The following is a 12,981-nucleotide window of genomic DNA, read 5'->3' on the forward strand; positions in this document are numbered from 1 at the left end:
CGTGAACCCGGGAGGTGGAGCTTGCAGTGAGCCGAGATTGCTCCACTGCATTCCAGCCTGGGTGACACAGCGAGACTCCATCTCAAAAAAATAACAAATAAATAAAATCCTGGGCTCAAGCAGTGCTGCTGCCTCAGCCTCCCAAAGGGTTGGGATTACAGGCATGAGACACAGCACTCAGCCTGGATGAACTTTTTTTTTTTGAGACAGAGTTTCGCTCTTTTTGCCCAGGCTGGAGCGCAATAGCGCAATCTCAGTTCACCGCAACCTCTGCCTCCCGGGTTCAAGCGATTCTCCTGCCTCAGCCTCCTGAGTAGCTGGGATTACAGCCATGCACCACCATGCCTGGCTAATTTTGTATTTTTAGTCGAGGCAGGGTTTCTCCATGGTGGTCAGGCTGATTTTGAACTCCTGACCTCAGGTGATCCGCCTGCCTCGGCCTCTCAAAGTGCTGGGATTACAGGCGTGAGCCACCGTGCCTGGCGAGGGAACTCATTTTTTTTTTTTTTTTTTGAGACGGAGTCTCGCTCTGTCGCCCAGGCTGGAGTGCAGTGGCCTGATCTCGGCTCACTGCAAGCTCCGCCTCCCGGGTTCACGCCATTCTCCTGCCTCAGCCTCCCGAGTAGCTGGGACTACAGGCGCCCGCCACCTCGCCCGGCTAGTTTTTTTTGTAGTTTTAGTAGAGACGGGGTTTCACTGTGTTCACCAGGATGGTCTCGATCTCCTGACCTCGTGATCCACCCGTCTCGGCCTCCTAAAGTGCTGGGATTACAGGCTTGAGCCACCGCGCCCGGCGGGAACTCATTTTTAAAACTCTCGCGCATGTACAGTATACACTGCTAGTTAGGTTTTCCTGTGGACTTAAATATATAAATGTTTCACTACATCACAGAGTCTTACGCACCAGCTGTATGAAGTCGCGTTTCCGTGCACCTTCTGGGTGCATCTGCCACTTAAAAATACATTCCAGGCCGGGCGCGGTGGCTCAAGCCTGTAATCCCAGCACTTTGGGAGGCCGAGACGGGTGGATCACGAGGTCAGGAGATCGAGACCATCCTGGTGAACACAGTGAAACCCCGTCTCTACTAAAACTACAAAAAAAACTAGCCGGGCGTGGTGGCGGGCGCCTGTAGTCCCAGCTACTCGGGAGGCTGAGGCAGGAGAATGGCGGGAACCCGGGAGGCGGAGCTTGCAGTGAGCCGAGATCGCGCCACTGCACTCCAGCCTGGGCGACAGAGCGAGACTCCGTCTCAAAAAACAAAAAAACAAAACAAAACAAAAAATACATTCCAGAGAATTCACTGTGTATAACCATCATTTAATGAACTATGTAGTCAGTACCTCCTGTTTGCGCCAGCTCTGTAAAGAAACAATTCTGGGCCAGGGGTGCTGGCTCATGCCTGTAATCCCAGCACTTTGGGAGGCCAAGGCAGGTGAATTAGCTAAGATCAGGAGTTCGAGACCAGTCTGACCAACATGGCAAAACCCCGTCTCTACTAAAAATACAAAATTAGGCCAGGCACGGTGGCTCACGACTGTAATCCCAGCACTTTGGGAAGCCAAGGCTGGCGGATCACAAGGTCAGGAGATCCAGACCATCCTGGCCAACATGGCGAAACCCCGTCGCTACTAAAAATGCAAAAATTAGCTGGGCCTGGTGGCGCATGCCTGTAATCCCAGCTACTTAGAAGGCTGAGGCAAGAGAATCGCTCGAACTAGGGAGTCTGAGGTTGCAGTGAGCCAAGATCGCACCACGGCACTCCAACCTAGTGACAGAGCAAGACTCCGTCAAAAAAAAAAAAAAAAAAAAAAATTAGTGGGGTATGGTGGCACATGCCTATAATCCCAGCTACTCGGGAGGCTGAGGCAGGAATACTGCTTGAACCCAGAAGGTAGAGGTTGCGGTGAGCCAAGATTGTGCCACTGTACTCCAGCCTGGGCGACAGAGACTGACCCTGTCTCAAAAAAATAAATAAAAAAATAAATAAAATAAAGTGTTCTGGGCCAGGTACACAGTCATTGCCTAATAACTGTTCTTCTGCCTATTTTGTACACACCTGGTGCCTAACAAGTACATGCCAACCAAGAAATTGTGATATAGAAACCCAACATTAGTGTCTAAGGAGTTATTCATACTTGAGTTCCTTAGAGCATCGAGCACAGGCTCAGGTACACAGCAGGTGCCAAATACATGTCTGTTTTCTAAGCCACTTGCCAACTGCAAAATGCCCTGAAAACATGCAAGGCGCTGTTTTTTTTAGATGGAGTCTCGCTCTGTCGCCCAAGCTGGGGTGCAGTGGCACAATCTTGGCTCACCGCAACCTCCGCCTCCTGGGTTCAAGCAATTCTCCTGTCTCAGCCTCCCGAGTAGCTGGGACTACAGGTGCGCACTACCACTCCCAGCTAATTTTCATATTTTTAGTAGAGACAAAGTTTAACTATGTTGGCCAGGCTGGTCTTGAACTTCTGACCTCAGGTGATCGTCCCGCCTCGGCCTCCCAAAGTGCTGGGATTACAGGTATGAGCCGCTAAGCCTGGGCTACATGCCACGCATGTATGTGAGAAACGTCAGTTCTTGCCTCATATCTCGAGGACACTTGATAAACGGGTATTCCTTTTCCCTGTACACAGGAGGCACTCAATAAATGCAGAGGAGAAAATCATACAGGGGTTTCAAAGCAGGTGGCCCTGTGTCTCCCACTTGCCCATAGAGGGTCTGCCATGCAGTAGGTGCTTACTACATACTAGAATAACATAAACATCCTAAGGCTCTCAGTAAACACGTTCTCTTCCTTGCTTTCCTGCACTAATTTACAGCAGGTGCTCAAGACATGCATGGTCACTGTGTTTACATCTAAGGTCTTGCAAATTGCATAATCCTGTTCTGTGTATGTAGCTGGTGTCTTATAAGTGCATGTTCTCTCCCCTTGTGCTGCAGCAGCTCTGGGTGCGCAGCCCCTTCTCCTATATACAGTGTGTGCATCCTAAGTGCACATCCTCTCCCCTTGATTGGCAGCACCTCCATAAGTGCACCGGCCTTCCCCTGCATACAGCAGACGCCTATTAAGTGTCTCCTCTCCTCTCCTCTGTACACACAAGATGTTCATCATGCGCTCATTCCCTGCCTTCTTGTCAGGAGGTGCCAACAGAGCTCAGGCTTCCAAAGGGTCCTGGGATCCACCTCAGAGGCTCCGCCCCTGATCCTCTCAGGCCCCGCCGTGATCTGCTCTGGCCCCGCCCAGATCCTCTCTGGCCCCGCCCTCCCCCAGGCCCCGCACATGCTAGCTCAGCTCACTTGTCTGGTTTGAGGTCACGGTGCACGATGCCGTAGTTGTGCAGGTACTCGAGCGCCAACACCGTCTCGGCGAAGTACAGGCGGGCCATGTCCACGGGCAGCGGGCCCATGTTCTTCAAGAGCGTGGCGCAGTCGCCGCCTGGGAGAGGGGCGGATGTAGTCATGAGGCCCAGGCCAGCGCCTCGCCCCCGCCCCCAGATTATGCCCAATGGCTACGCATCTTCCTCACTTTACCGCCTGCAAAGCGTCCCCAGTTTGTTCTGTCTCAGCGGAGAGGGTCAGGGCAGAGGAAAGGGGCGGACCCTACCTTCATTTATTTTTTATTATTTATTTATTTATTTATTCATTTATTTTTTTTGAGACGGAGTCTCGCTCTGTTGCCCAGGCTGGAGTGCAGTGGCGCGATCTCGGCTCACCGCAACCTCCACCTCCCGGGTTCAAGCGAGTCTCCTGCCTCAGCCTCCAGAGTAGCTGGGATTACAGGCGCACACCACCACACCCAGCTAATTTTTGTATTCTTAGTAGAGAAGGGGTTTCACTATGTTGGCCAGGATGGTCTTGATCTCTTGACCTCGTGATCCACCTGCTTTGGCCTCCCAAAGTGCTGAGATTACAAGCGTGAGCCACCGCGCCCTGCCTTGGCCTCCCAAAGTGCTGAGATTACAAGCGTGAGCCACCGCGCCCAGCCTATTTTTTAAGTTTTTATTTATTTTATTGAGACAGAGCCTCACTCTGTCGCCCAGGCTAGAGTGCAGTGGCACAGTGTCGGCTCACTGCAACCTCCGCCTCCAGAGTTCAAGCGAATCTCCTGCTTCAGCCTCCCGAGTAGCTGGGACTATAGGCGTGAAGAGGGGTTTCGCCATGTTGCTCAGGCTGGTCTCGAAGTCCTGACCCAAGGGATCAGCCCACTTCGGCCTCCCAAAGTGCTGGGACTACAGGCGTGAGCCAGCGTGCCAAGCTGAGACCCTGCCTTCTGATTCTCCCCAGCAGGGCAACAACTACTGCATGGTCTCTTTCCCTGTACACAGCTGGTGTTTCCTAAGTGCAGGTTTGCTCTCTAACCTGGGAGTACTCTGGTAATAGTGCTTTACCTGCCTGAACCATACATCTCCCTGTCTTCACTTCTGGCCTCCAGGCCTCTGCCCATCAGTTCCCCCAACCTAGGATGGCCACCCTCCTCTTGCCTCCAGGGTCCCATCCTCACACACTCCTGTCTGGGCTCCCCCAGCCGTGAACCCCCATCGCTGGGGTCCCTACCCCAGACTGGGGTTCCTGAGGGTTCCCCAAAGCAGGGTGAGATCTCATATAGAGAACAGAACAGACCTCAACTTGGTCTAAAAATTTTCTCCCAGGCATGGAGGGGTGAGCTCCCCATCGCTGGAGGCATGCAAGCCCCAGTGACCGTACCTTCCACATATTCCATGACCATACACAGGTGGCGCCGGGTCTCAAAGGAGCAGAACATGCTGACCACAAAGGGGTTCTCGGCAAAGGTGAGAATGTCACGTTCCACAAAGACCTGCTGGATCTGGTTACGCAGGATCAAGTTCTGTTTGTTGATCTTCTTGATGGCAAAGCGCTGCCGCGTGTCACGGTGCCGCACCAGGTAGACAGCCCTGGGGACAGGGGGCCAGGCTTGCTGGGACCAGAGATCGAGGCCCCAGCAGGCACTGCAGTTCAGCTTGAGCCCAGATCCCAACCTGCCTGGCCTTTGCCTGTGCTGTGCCCTCTGCCTGGGCCACCCTTTCTTCTTACCTGGTCTCCCTCCCAGAGCAGCCACCCTTGGGTTTAAGCTGCCATTGCTGGGGGTCATATAAATGGGCTGCACATGGCCCTTGTATATTGGCCTCTAGGCTGTATGTTTCTTTTATTTTTATTTTATCTTATTTTACGTTTTTAGAGATAGCGCCTCACTCTGTTGCCCAGGCTGGAGCGCAGTCATGAGATCATGGCTCACCATAGTCTTGACCACCCGCCCCGCGCAGGCTCAAATGATCCTCCCACATCAGAAGCCTGGCTAATGTTTACATGTTTTGTAAAGATGGCGTCTCGCTATGTTGCAGAGGCTAGTCTCAAACTCCTGGTCTCAAGTGACCTTCCCACCTTGGCCTTCCAAAGTGCTGGGATTATAGGTGAGAGCCACTGCACCTGGCTGCTTGTGTCTTTCTTTCTTTCTCTCTCTCTCTCTCTCTCTCTCTCTTTCTTTTTAGACGGTCTCACTCTGTCACCCAGGCTGGAGTGCAGTGGGGCGATCTCGGCTCACTGCAACCTCTGCCTCCTGGGTTCAGGTGATCCTCCAACTTCAGCCTCCCAAGTAGCTGGAATTACAGGCATGTGCCATTATGCCCAGCTAATTATTCTATTTTTAGTAGAGATGGGGTTTTGCCATGTTGCCTAGGCTGGTCTCGAACTCCTAGCCTCAAGCGATCCTCCTACCTCGGCCTCCCAAAGTGCCTCCGCACCCAGTCCAGCTCTTTTAAAAGCCTGCTGGCACCAAGCTCAAATTTTTAACCATCCATTTGTTTTACACACAGCCCAAATAAGCAAAATTTTAGCCACTGAGAGCCTGTTTGCTTTGCAGACTCATGAAACTGCACCCACTATCTCTGAGTCATGGATAAGATGAACTTTGTGGATTTCAAGACCCTAAGCTGCTACCGCCCCGCAGGACTCTGACCCAGAGACTCCGTGCCTGTGCTGTTGAACAACATCACTTAGACACGTAAGCCCTCTCTCTGATTCCCGTCTCCCCGGGGAGTTCCCTTGCCGGCCTCTCCCTCTCGATGGTGACTCCTGGAACCTCAGCCTCCAAAGGGCTTATGCTGTGCGGGACTTCCCTTGTATGCAAGCCTGCCATTCAAAGTAGCACCTAAATAAAACCCACTGCGTGCTACTCCCACTGGGTGGGCATCTATTTCCTTGATCAGCCCCCAAGCTCCTAGAACGCCCTACACCTGGGGCAGGTAAAGGCCTGGCTCGTGGACAGAGCACACGTGAGGCCGTAACCTCACTATGGCGTGCCTCCACTTCCCCCTCCAGGCCTCAGGTGCCCTCTCTGCCAATTCAGGGGTGAATGTGTGAGCCCTGCTAGGGTGGGAGGGGGACGCAGGAGCTGCCTGGGCCTCAACCATCCCCTCAGGCATCTGTGAAATGGGTCTATGCAGGACTCAGGGACTCACCCATAGGCTCCGTTGCTAATGAGTTTGATGGTCTCAAAGTCGCTTTCGCATGGCTTCCTCCGTGACTGGCCGACCAGGGCGCGGCTCTGGGGGACGGGAAGGGCTCAGGGTCCCGTCCCACTGCAGAGCTGGCCAGGCTTCTCCCGCCCCCAATCCCAAACCACTGGTCCTGGTGCCTGATGCTACCTCCTCCCCTGTCCAAACTTCTCCAACTCAGCTTCTGACTTTCTGTCCTTTTTTGCTCACAGCTGTGCCCTCCTCCTGGAAAACTCTTATACATCCTGCAAAACTCACCTTTCCGGTGCCCCTCCAGCACTGCCCCCACCCAACTTCCAAGGCGTGACAGTCCCACCTGCTGTCACCTTGCCTCCAAAGTCACCGATGCTAATTAAGCTACATGCAAGACCTCGGCAAACCCAGCCCTTTCTGCGGGTGCCTGGTCCACTCTGGAAAGAACAAGATGGGCGGGGGCCCCCCAGCCTCTGCTACTCACCTCCGGGGACTCAGGTGCTGGGGGCTGTTCTTCTTCAAGGTGACTCAGTGGCACCATCTCTGCAAGATGAGGGAGGAGCCTCAGCTGGGGCCTCCCCGCCTCACCCTGCATCACCCAGCAATTTCCTGAGGCCTCTAGATTTCTCACCCCCGGCTGGGGATGCGGTGCCTCCTCTTTCCAGCTCCCATGACACTGTCATGAAGCCACACCGGGGAGGCTGGATGAAGCAATGACTGAGGAACCTTCTAGAAGGGCCAGTGGGCTGCCCTGGCTCTGAAGTGCTCAGTTATGATCAAACTCAGGCTCTGAGCCTTGAGCCTGTGAACACGGAATGTGACGCAGGCCCCCTGGGTGTCAGCTCGTAACATCTTCCTCAGCTCAGGATGCAGCCCAGGTGGAGGGTCCAGTATGTTCTTGCCCCAGGCCTTGGCAGAGGGGCAGCCCCTAGCGAATGCCTGGCAAACATGGTCCAGTCACAGACCACATGTGATCTGGCCTTAGGTACACCTGGGTTTGATTCCCTGCTCAGCCTTATCTGCCTGGAGCTTCAGTTTCCCCAGTTTTATTTTTTATTAGTATGATTATTTAATTTAATTTATTTATTTATTAGAGATGGAGTCTCGCTCTGTCACCCAGGCTGGAGTGCAGTAGTGTGATCTCGGCTCACTGCAACCTCCGCCTCTTGGGTTCAAATGATTCTCCTGTCTCAGCCTCCCAAGTTGCTGGGATTACAGGTGTGTGCCACCACGCCCAGCTACTTTTATATTTATATTTTTATTTTTTTGAGACAAAGTCTCGCCCTGTCGCCCTGGCTGGAATGCAATGTCACGATCTCGGCTCACTGCAACCTCTGCCTCCAGGGTTCAAATGATTCTCCTGCCTCAGCCTCCCCAGTAGCTGAAATTACAGGCGCACGCCACCACACTTGGCTAATTTTTGTATCTTTAGTAGAGACGGGGTTTCTCCATGTTGGTCAGACTGGTCTCGAACTCGCAACCTCAGGTGATCCGCCCGCCTCGGCCTCCCAAAATGCTGGGATTACAGGTATGAGCCACTGTGCCCGGCCTAATTTTTGTATTTTTAGTACAGACAGGGTTTTACCACGTTGGCCAGGTTCGTCTCAAACTCCTGACCTCAGGTGATCCACCCACCTTGGCCTCCCAAAGTGCTGGGATTACAGGCGTGAGCTACCGCACCAGGCCAAGTATGATTATTTCAGAGACAGGCTTTGCTCTGTCACCCAGGCTGGAATGCAGTGGTGCCATCACGGCTTACTGCAGCCTCAGCCTCCTAAACTCAAGCGATCCTCCCACCTCAGCCTCTCAAGTAGGTGGGACTACAGGCATTCACCACCAAACCTGGCTAATTTTTAAAAATACTTTTTGTAGAGTTGGGGTCTTGCTATGTTGCCCAGGCTGGAGTGCAGTGGTGCAATCATAGCTCACTGCAGCCTCAAATCCCTGGACTAAAGCAATCTTCCCACTTTAGTCCCGCAAGTAGCTAGGACTACAGGCATGTGCCATCACACCTGGCTAATTGTTTTGTTTTTTTTAATAGAGACAGAGTCTCACTATGTTGCCCAAGCTGGTCTCAAACTCCTGGCTTCAAGTGATCCTCCTGCCTTGGCCTCCCAAAGTGCTGGGATTACAAGTGTGAGCTACCATGCCTGGCTTCCCCAGCTTTAAATGGGGACAGTGGCAGCTCAGTCCCACTCCAGGTATGGTCCAATCTCAGGGTCTCTGCCTATGCTGTTACCCTTGCCTGTTTCACTCTTTCCCTTGGATCTGCAACCTGATCACGTCCTGCCCTCCAGGCCTCAGTTTGAACACTACCTCCTCCCAGAGCCTCCCCTGGCTACTGCTGGACCGGGCTAGGTCCAAGTTTAATGCTACAGCTTTTGCTTCCTCTTATCCTGGCTATTTGTGGAAATGTTGTTTTGTTTTGTTTCCCTTTTTGAGACAGGATCTGGCTTTGTCACCCAGGCTGGAGGACAGTGCTGTGATCATAGCTCACTGCAGTCACAACCTGCCAAGCTCAAGCGATCGTCCCACCTTAGCCTCCTGAGTAGCTGGGACTACAGGCACGCACTACTACACCCAGCTACATCTTTTTTTTTTTTTTTTTTTTGGAAATGTAGGCTCACTCTGTCGCCCAGGCTGGAGTGTAGTGGTGCGATGTTGGCTCACTGCAACCTCTGTCTCCTGAATTCAAGCGATTCTCTTGCCTCAGCCTCCCAAGTAGCTGGGATTTACAGGCACCTGCCACCACACCCGGCTAATACTTGTTTTTAGTAGAGATGGAGTTTCCCCATGTTGGCCAGGCTAGTCTTGAACTCCTGAGCTCAAGTAATCCGCCCACTTCAGTCTCATGAAGTGCTGCGATTATGGGATTACAGGCGTGAGCCACTGCACCTGGCTGGCTGTGGGAGTTTTTTTTTGTTTTGTTTTATTTTGAGACAGAGTCCCGCCTGTCGCCTAGGCTGGAATGCAGTGGTGTGATCTCGGCTCACTGCAACCTCCACCTCCAGGGTTCAAATGTTTCTCCTGCCTCAGCCTCCCCAGTAGCTGGGATTACAGGCACACACCACCACACCTGGCTAATTTTTGTATCTTTAGTAGAGACAGGGTTTCACCATGTTGTCCAGGCTGGTCTTGAACTCCTGACCTTGTGATCCACCTACCTTGGCCTCCCAAAAGTGCTAGGATTACAGGCATGAGCCACCGCGCCCGGCCAGCTGTGAGAGTTTTTGACCGTCTTCTTCTATTTTTTTTTTTTTTTTTTTTTTGAGACGGAGTCTCGCTCTGTCACCCAGGCTGGAGTGCAGTAGCACGATCTCGGCTCACTGCAAGCTCTGCCTCCCGGGTTCATGCCATTCTCCTGCCTCAGCCTCCCGAGTAGCTGGGACTACAGGTGCCCACCACCGTGCCCGGCTAATTTTTTTGTATTTTTTTAGTAGAGACGGGGTTTCACCGTGTTAGCCAGGATGGTCTCGATCTCCTGACCTCAGGTGATCCACCCGCCTCGGCCTCCCAAAGTGCTGGGATTACAGGCGTGAGCCACCGCGCCCGGCCCCAACTGTCTTCTTCTTACCTACGGGTTGTCCTGTTTGACTCCAAGTCCACTTTCTGGGCCATAGTAAAGGCCACAGAAATTAATAAAGCCTTTTGTGAATTTGCAGGACAAAGGGAAGGCCACTACTAACACTGGTCCCCAGGCTTCCCGGCCATCTTAATGTGGCATTTGAGGACACTGAGGCCCCTGGGCCCCAAAAGATCAGTGGGTCTCAGCAATTCCCACAGGCGACCAAAGAGCAAGGTCACAGAGAGACAAAGAACAGTGTGGTGGTTCTGGAGTCGGATGGGCCTGGGTTTGAATCCTGGCTTCATCTGCTCTTTTCTTTTTTTTGAGACAGGTCTCGCTCTGTCGCCCAGGTTGGAGTGCAGTGGTGCGATCTCAGCTCACTGCAACCTCCATCTCCTAAGTTCAAGCAATTCTTGTGCCTCAGCCTCCCGAGTAGCTGGGATTACAGGCATGCGCCACCACACTTAGCTAATTTTTGTATTTTTAGTAGAGAGGGGGTTTCACCATGTTGACCAGGCTGGTCTCGAACTCCTGGCCTCAAGTGATCTGCCCGCCTCAGCCTCCCAAAGTGCTGGTATTAAAGGTGTGAGCCACCGTGCCTGGCCTCCATCCGGCCTTTCCCAGCCTTGGTTTCCTCTTCCCATCCCAGCTTACCCTCCAGGGGGTCCTTGGCCAGGCCCAGCTGCCCAATGATGTACTGTGGAAGGTCAGTCTTAATGCCTTGGCCCTCCCGCGCATGGCCCTCAGCCGCCTCCAGCAGGTGGTAAAACTCCTCAGGGTCAAACTCCTAGGGGCACAGGAGGGCTGGTCACCCGGGGCTTGGTTCCACCTGCAGGCCTCTGCACATGCTGTTCCCTCTGCCTAGAGCACCCTTCCCAGCTCACCCCCTGGGTCTCCGCTCCCGATCCCTCCTCAGGGAAGCCCATGCTAGCCCGACAGCACCCTGCGTTCCTCTCAAAGCCCTACACGATGGCAACTGTCACTTGTATCTCAGCAGGACTGTCGTGGTCCCAATCTCAGTTCTGCCCGGATCCCAAGTTGGCTGTACAAGAATAAACTTACCAGACACTCCAGCAGCCGAGCTGGCCGCGAGATGATGATTAGCAGTTTCCGGACAAGCTGGACAATGAAGCTAACCTCCTCACTGTCCGAGCGCTCATGGGCCTGGGGGAGGTGGGTCGTGGCATCACCCAGAGGTCCTCAGCACCATCTGGCCCGGGGACCCCCTTCGCTCCACGTCCCACTGCATGCAAAACCTCAACATGCGAGAAACCACGCACATCCTGCAGAAGCCGCTCCAGCTTCTCCTGCATCTCTAGGAAGTAGCGGGAGGTGACGAGGTTCTCGCCAGACTTGGCCAGGCAGTCTCGGGCCAGCTCGACGATCTGGTGGTGGATGAAGCCCAAGACGCCATCAGCCAGCGCCAGCCGGGCGCCAGGCGCGTAGGCCGTCAGGAACTCCTGCAGACGGCCCTCCATCTGTGCTGTGGCCTGGGTGGGGTGAGACGGGGCGACCTGGTCAAGGGTGGGGCTGGAGTGACACGCACAGAACGGGGCAGGAGAGGCATGGTTGGGGAGAGAGGAGATGGGGCGATGGGAGCGATGGGGGCGATGGGGGCGATGGGGTGGGAGGGCTGGGGCAGGAGGAACAACATGTTTCAGTGGAAGGGGAGGGAAAGACAGAAATGAACAGACTGGCAAGGGGGACACAGCCAGGAAGACAGAGTTCCATGGAGGGACAGCAATGTGGAGAGAAGCGCAGGGGCTGGTCCAGCCGCCAGGCGCTGCCCACCTTGGGGAACCTCTCCCGGTACACATGGTTCATCATGACAATCTCATTGTCGAAGGTCCCCGTTGCGCGGCCCGGGCTGAAAGGAAGACAGCTGGCTTGTGATATGGGACCTCAGACCAACCCCAGGGGAGGATGTCGGGGCTCTGAGCCAGGGTTGAGGGACAAGAATCAGAGGCTAGGGTGGAGGAGGAGCCACAACTTGGGCCTCCACACCAGCCCAGGGAGGGGCCGGGGCTAGGGCCAGAGGTCGAGGCCCACCTGAGGCTGCGAGAGCGGGGGCGGAGGCGGGGTGACCGGCCGCCTTCCTCATCAAGCACGTTCTCTGAGCTGCGGAAGTGCTTGGACAGGAAGTGCAGCTCGTCTGGCGTCGGCTGGAAGGGAAGCTGGTGGAGACGTTCCCGGGAGGATGAGCTTGACTGGTAGAGAGTGGTGGGGATTAGAGTCATGAGTTCACTGTCAGTGGTGTGGCCAGGACCCCAGCACCACCCCTCAAGGGCCAGGCTGTCTGCTGGTCATCAGATGGCCATCAGATGGTAACATTCTTTCTCCTGTCTAGTTCCTATGCATCCCTCAAAACCCTAGCTCTGATGCCCCCTCCTCCAGGAAGTCCTCCCTGTCTGTACCCCTGGGCAGCCCCAAGTCCCCCTCTGGCCAGGCCCTGATCCCATAGGCTGGGGATATCTGTATCTCCCCGACTGGGGTCTATTTTGGGGCCAAGGCTGGGGCCAAGGGTCTTCTCAGGGGACCCTGCATTTTCCAGAATGGGGCATGCATGGAGGAAGTAGCTAGTATGGTTGCTGACCGCACAACTACCCAACACCTTGAAGAAAACACACAAAGATGTGTCCCCCCACAACCCGGCATCTGCCTGTCCGTCTGCCAAGGTGGGGCTATGGGTACCGAGAGGGTGGAGCTGGGTGTGTTGGTTCCATAGCCGGAAGATGGGAGAGACGCGAGGGACCATCTTCTGCCGTCTGCCCTGGAGAGGGGAACAAGAACAGATGGAAGGAAAGCCTGGCCCCTGTGGTTTGTGGGGACTAAGAGCAGACACTGTGGCCAGTGGCCAGCATATTCTGGCCCTGTTGTAGGAAGGATCTCCTGAAAATAACCAAGAACCGAGACACAGGCTGGCCAAATCCACT

The 12,981-nt window shown here is 54.3% G+C and overlaps 1 protein-coding gene across 28 annotated transcripts in view; it reads right to left on the reverse strand.

Annotated features, from left to right (window-relative positions):
* MAST3 (microtubule associated serine/threonine kinase 3) overlaps window positions 1-12,981 on the reverse strand; it is a 56,747-nt gene that overhangs the window by 18,656 nt on the left and 25,110 nt on the right. For all 28 annotated transcript variants that reach the window (XM_050769439.1, XM_050769435.1, XM_050769437.1 and 25 more), the window contains 10 exons: window positions 12,740-12,818; window positions 12,098-12,255; window positions 11,840-11,915; window positions 11,329-11,538; window positions 11,111-11,212; window positions 10,703-10,835; window positions 6,968-7,026; window positions 6,475-6,560; window positions 4,703-4,911; window positions 3,296-3,434 (listed from right to left, as the gene is read on the reverse strand). In XM_050769439.1, coding sequence (XP_050625396.1) covers window positions 3,296-3,434; window positions 4,703-4,911; window positions 6,475-6,560; window positions 6,968-7,026; window positions 10,703-10,835; window positions 11,111-11,212; window positions 11,329-11,538; window positions 11,840-11,915; window positions 12,098-12,255; window positions 12,740-12,818 — 1,251 coding nt within the window. The remainder of the gene's footprint in view (window positions 1-3,295; window positions 3,435-4,702; window positions 4,912-6,474; window positions 6,561-6,967; window positions 7,027-10,702; window positions 10,836-11,110; window positions 11,213-11,328; window positions 11,539-11,839; window positions 11,916-12,097; window positions 12,256-12,739; window positions 12,819-12,981) is intronic.

The sequence above is a fragment of the Macaca thibetana genome, chromosome 19 (assembly GCF_024542745.1).
Source record: "Macaca thibetana thibetana isolate TM-01 chromosome 19, ASM2454274v1, whole genome shotgun sequence".
NCBI lineage: Eukaryota > Metazoa > Chordata > Mammalia > Primates > Cercopithecidae > Macaca > Macaca thibetana.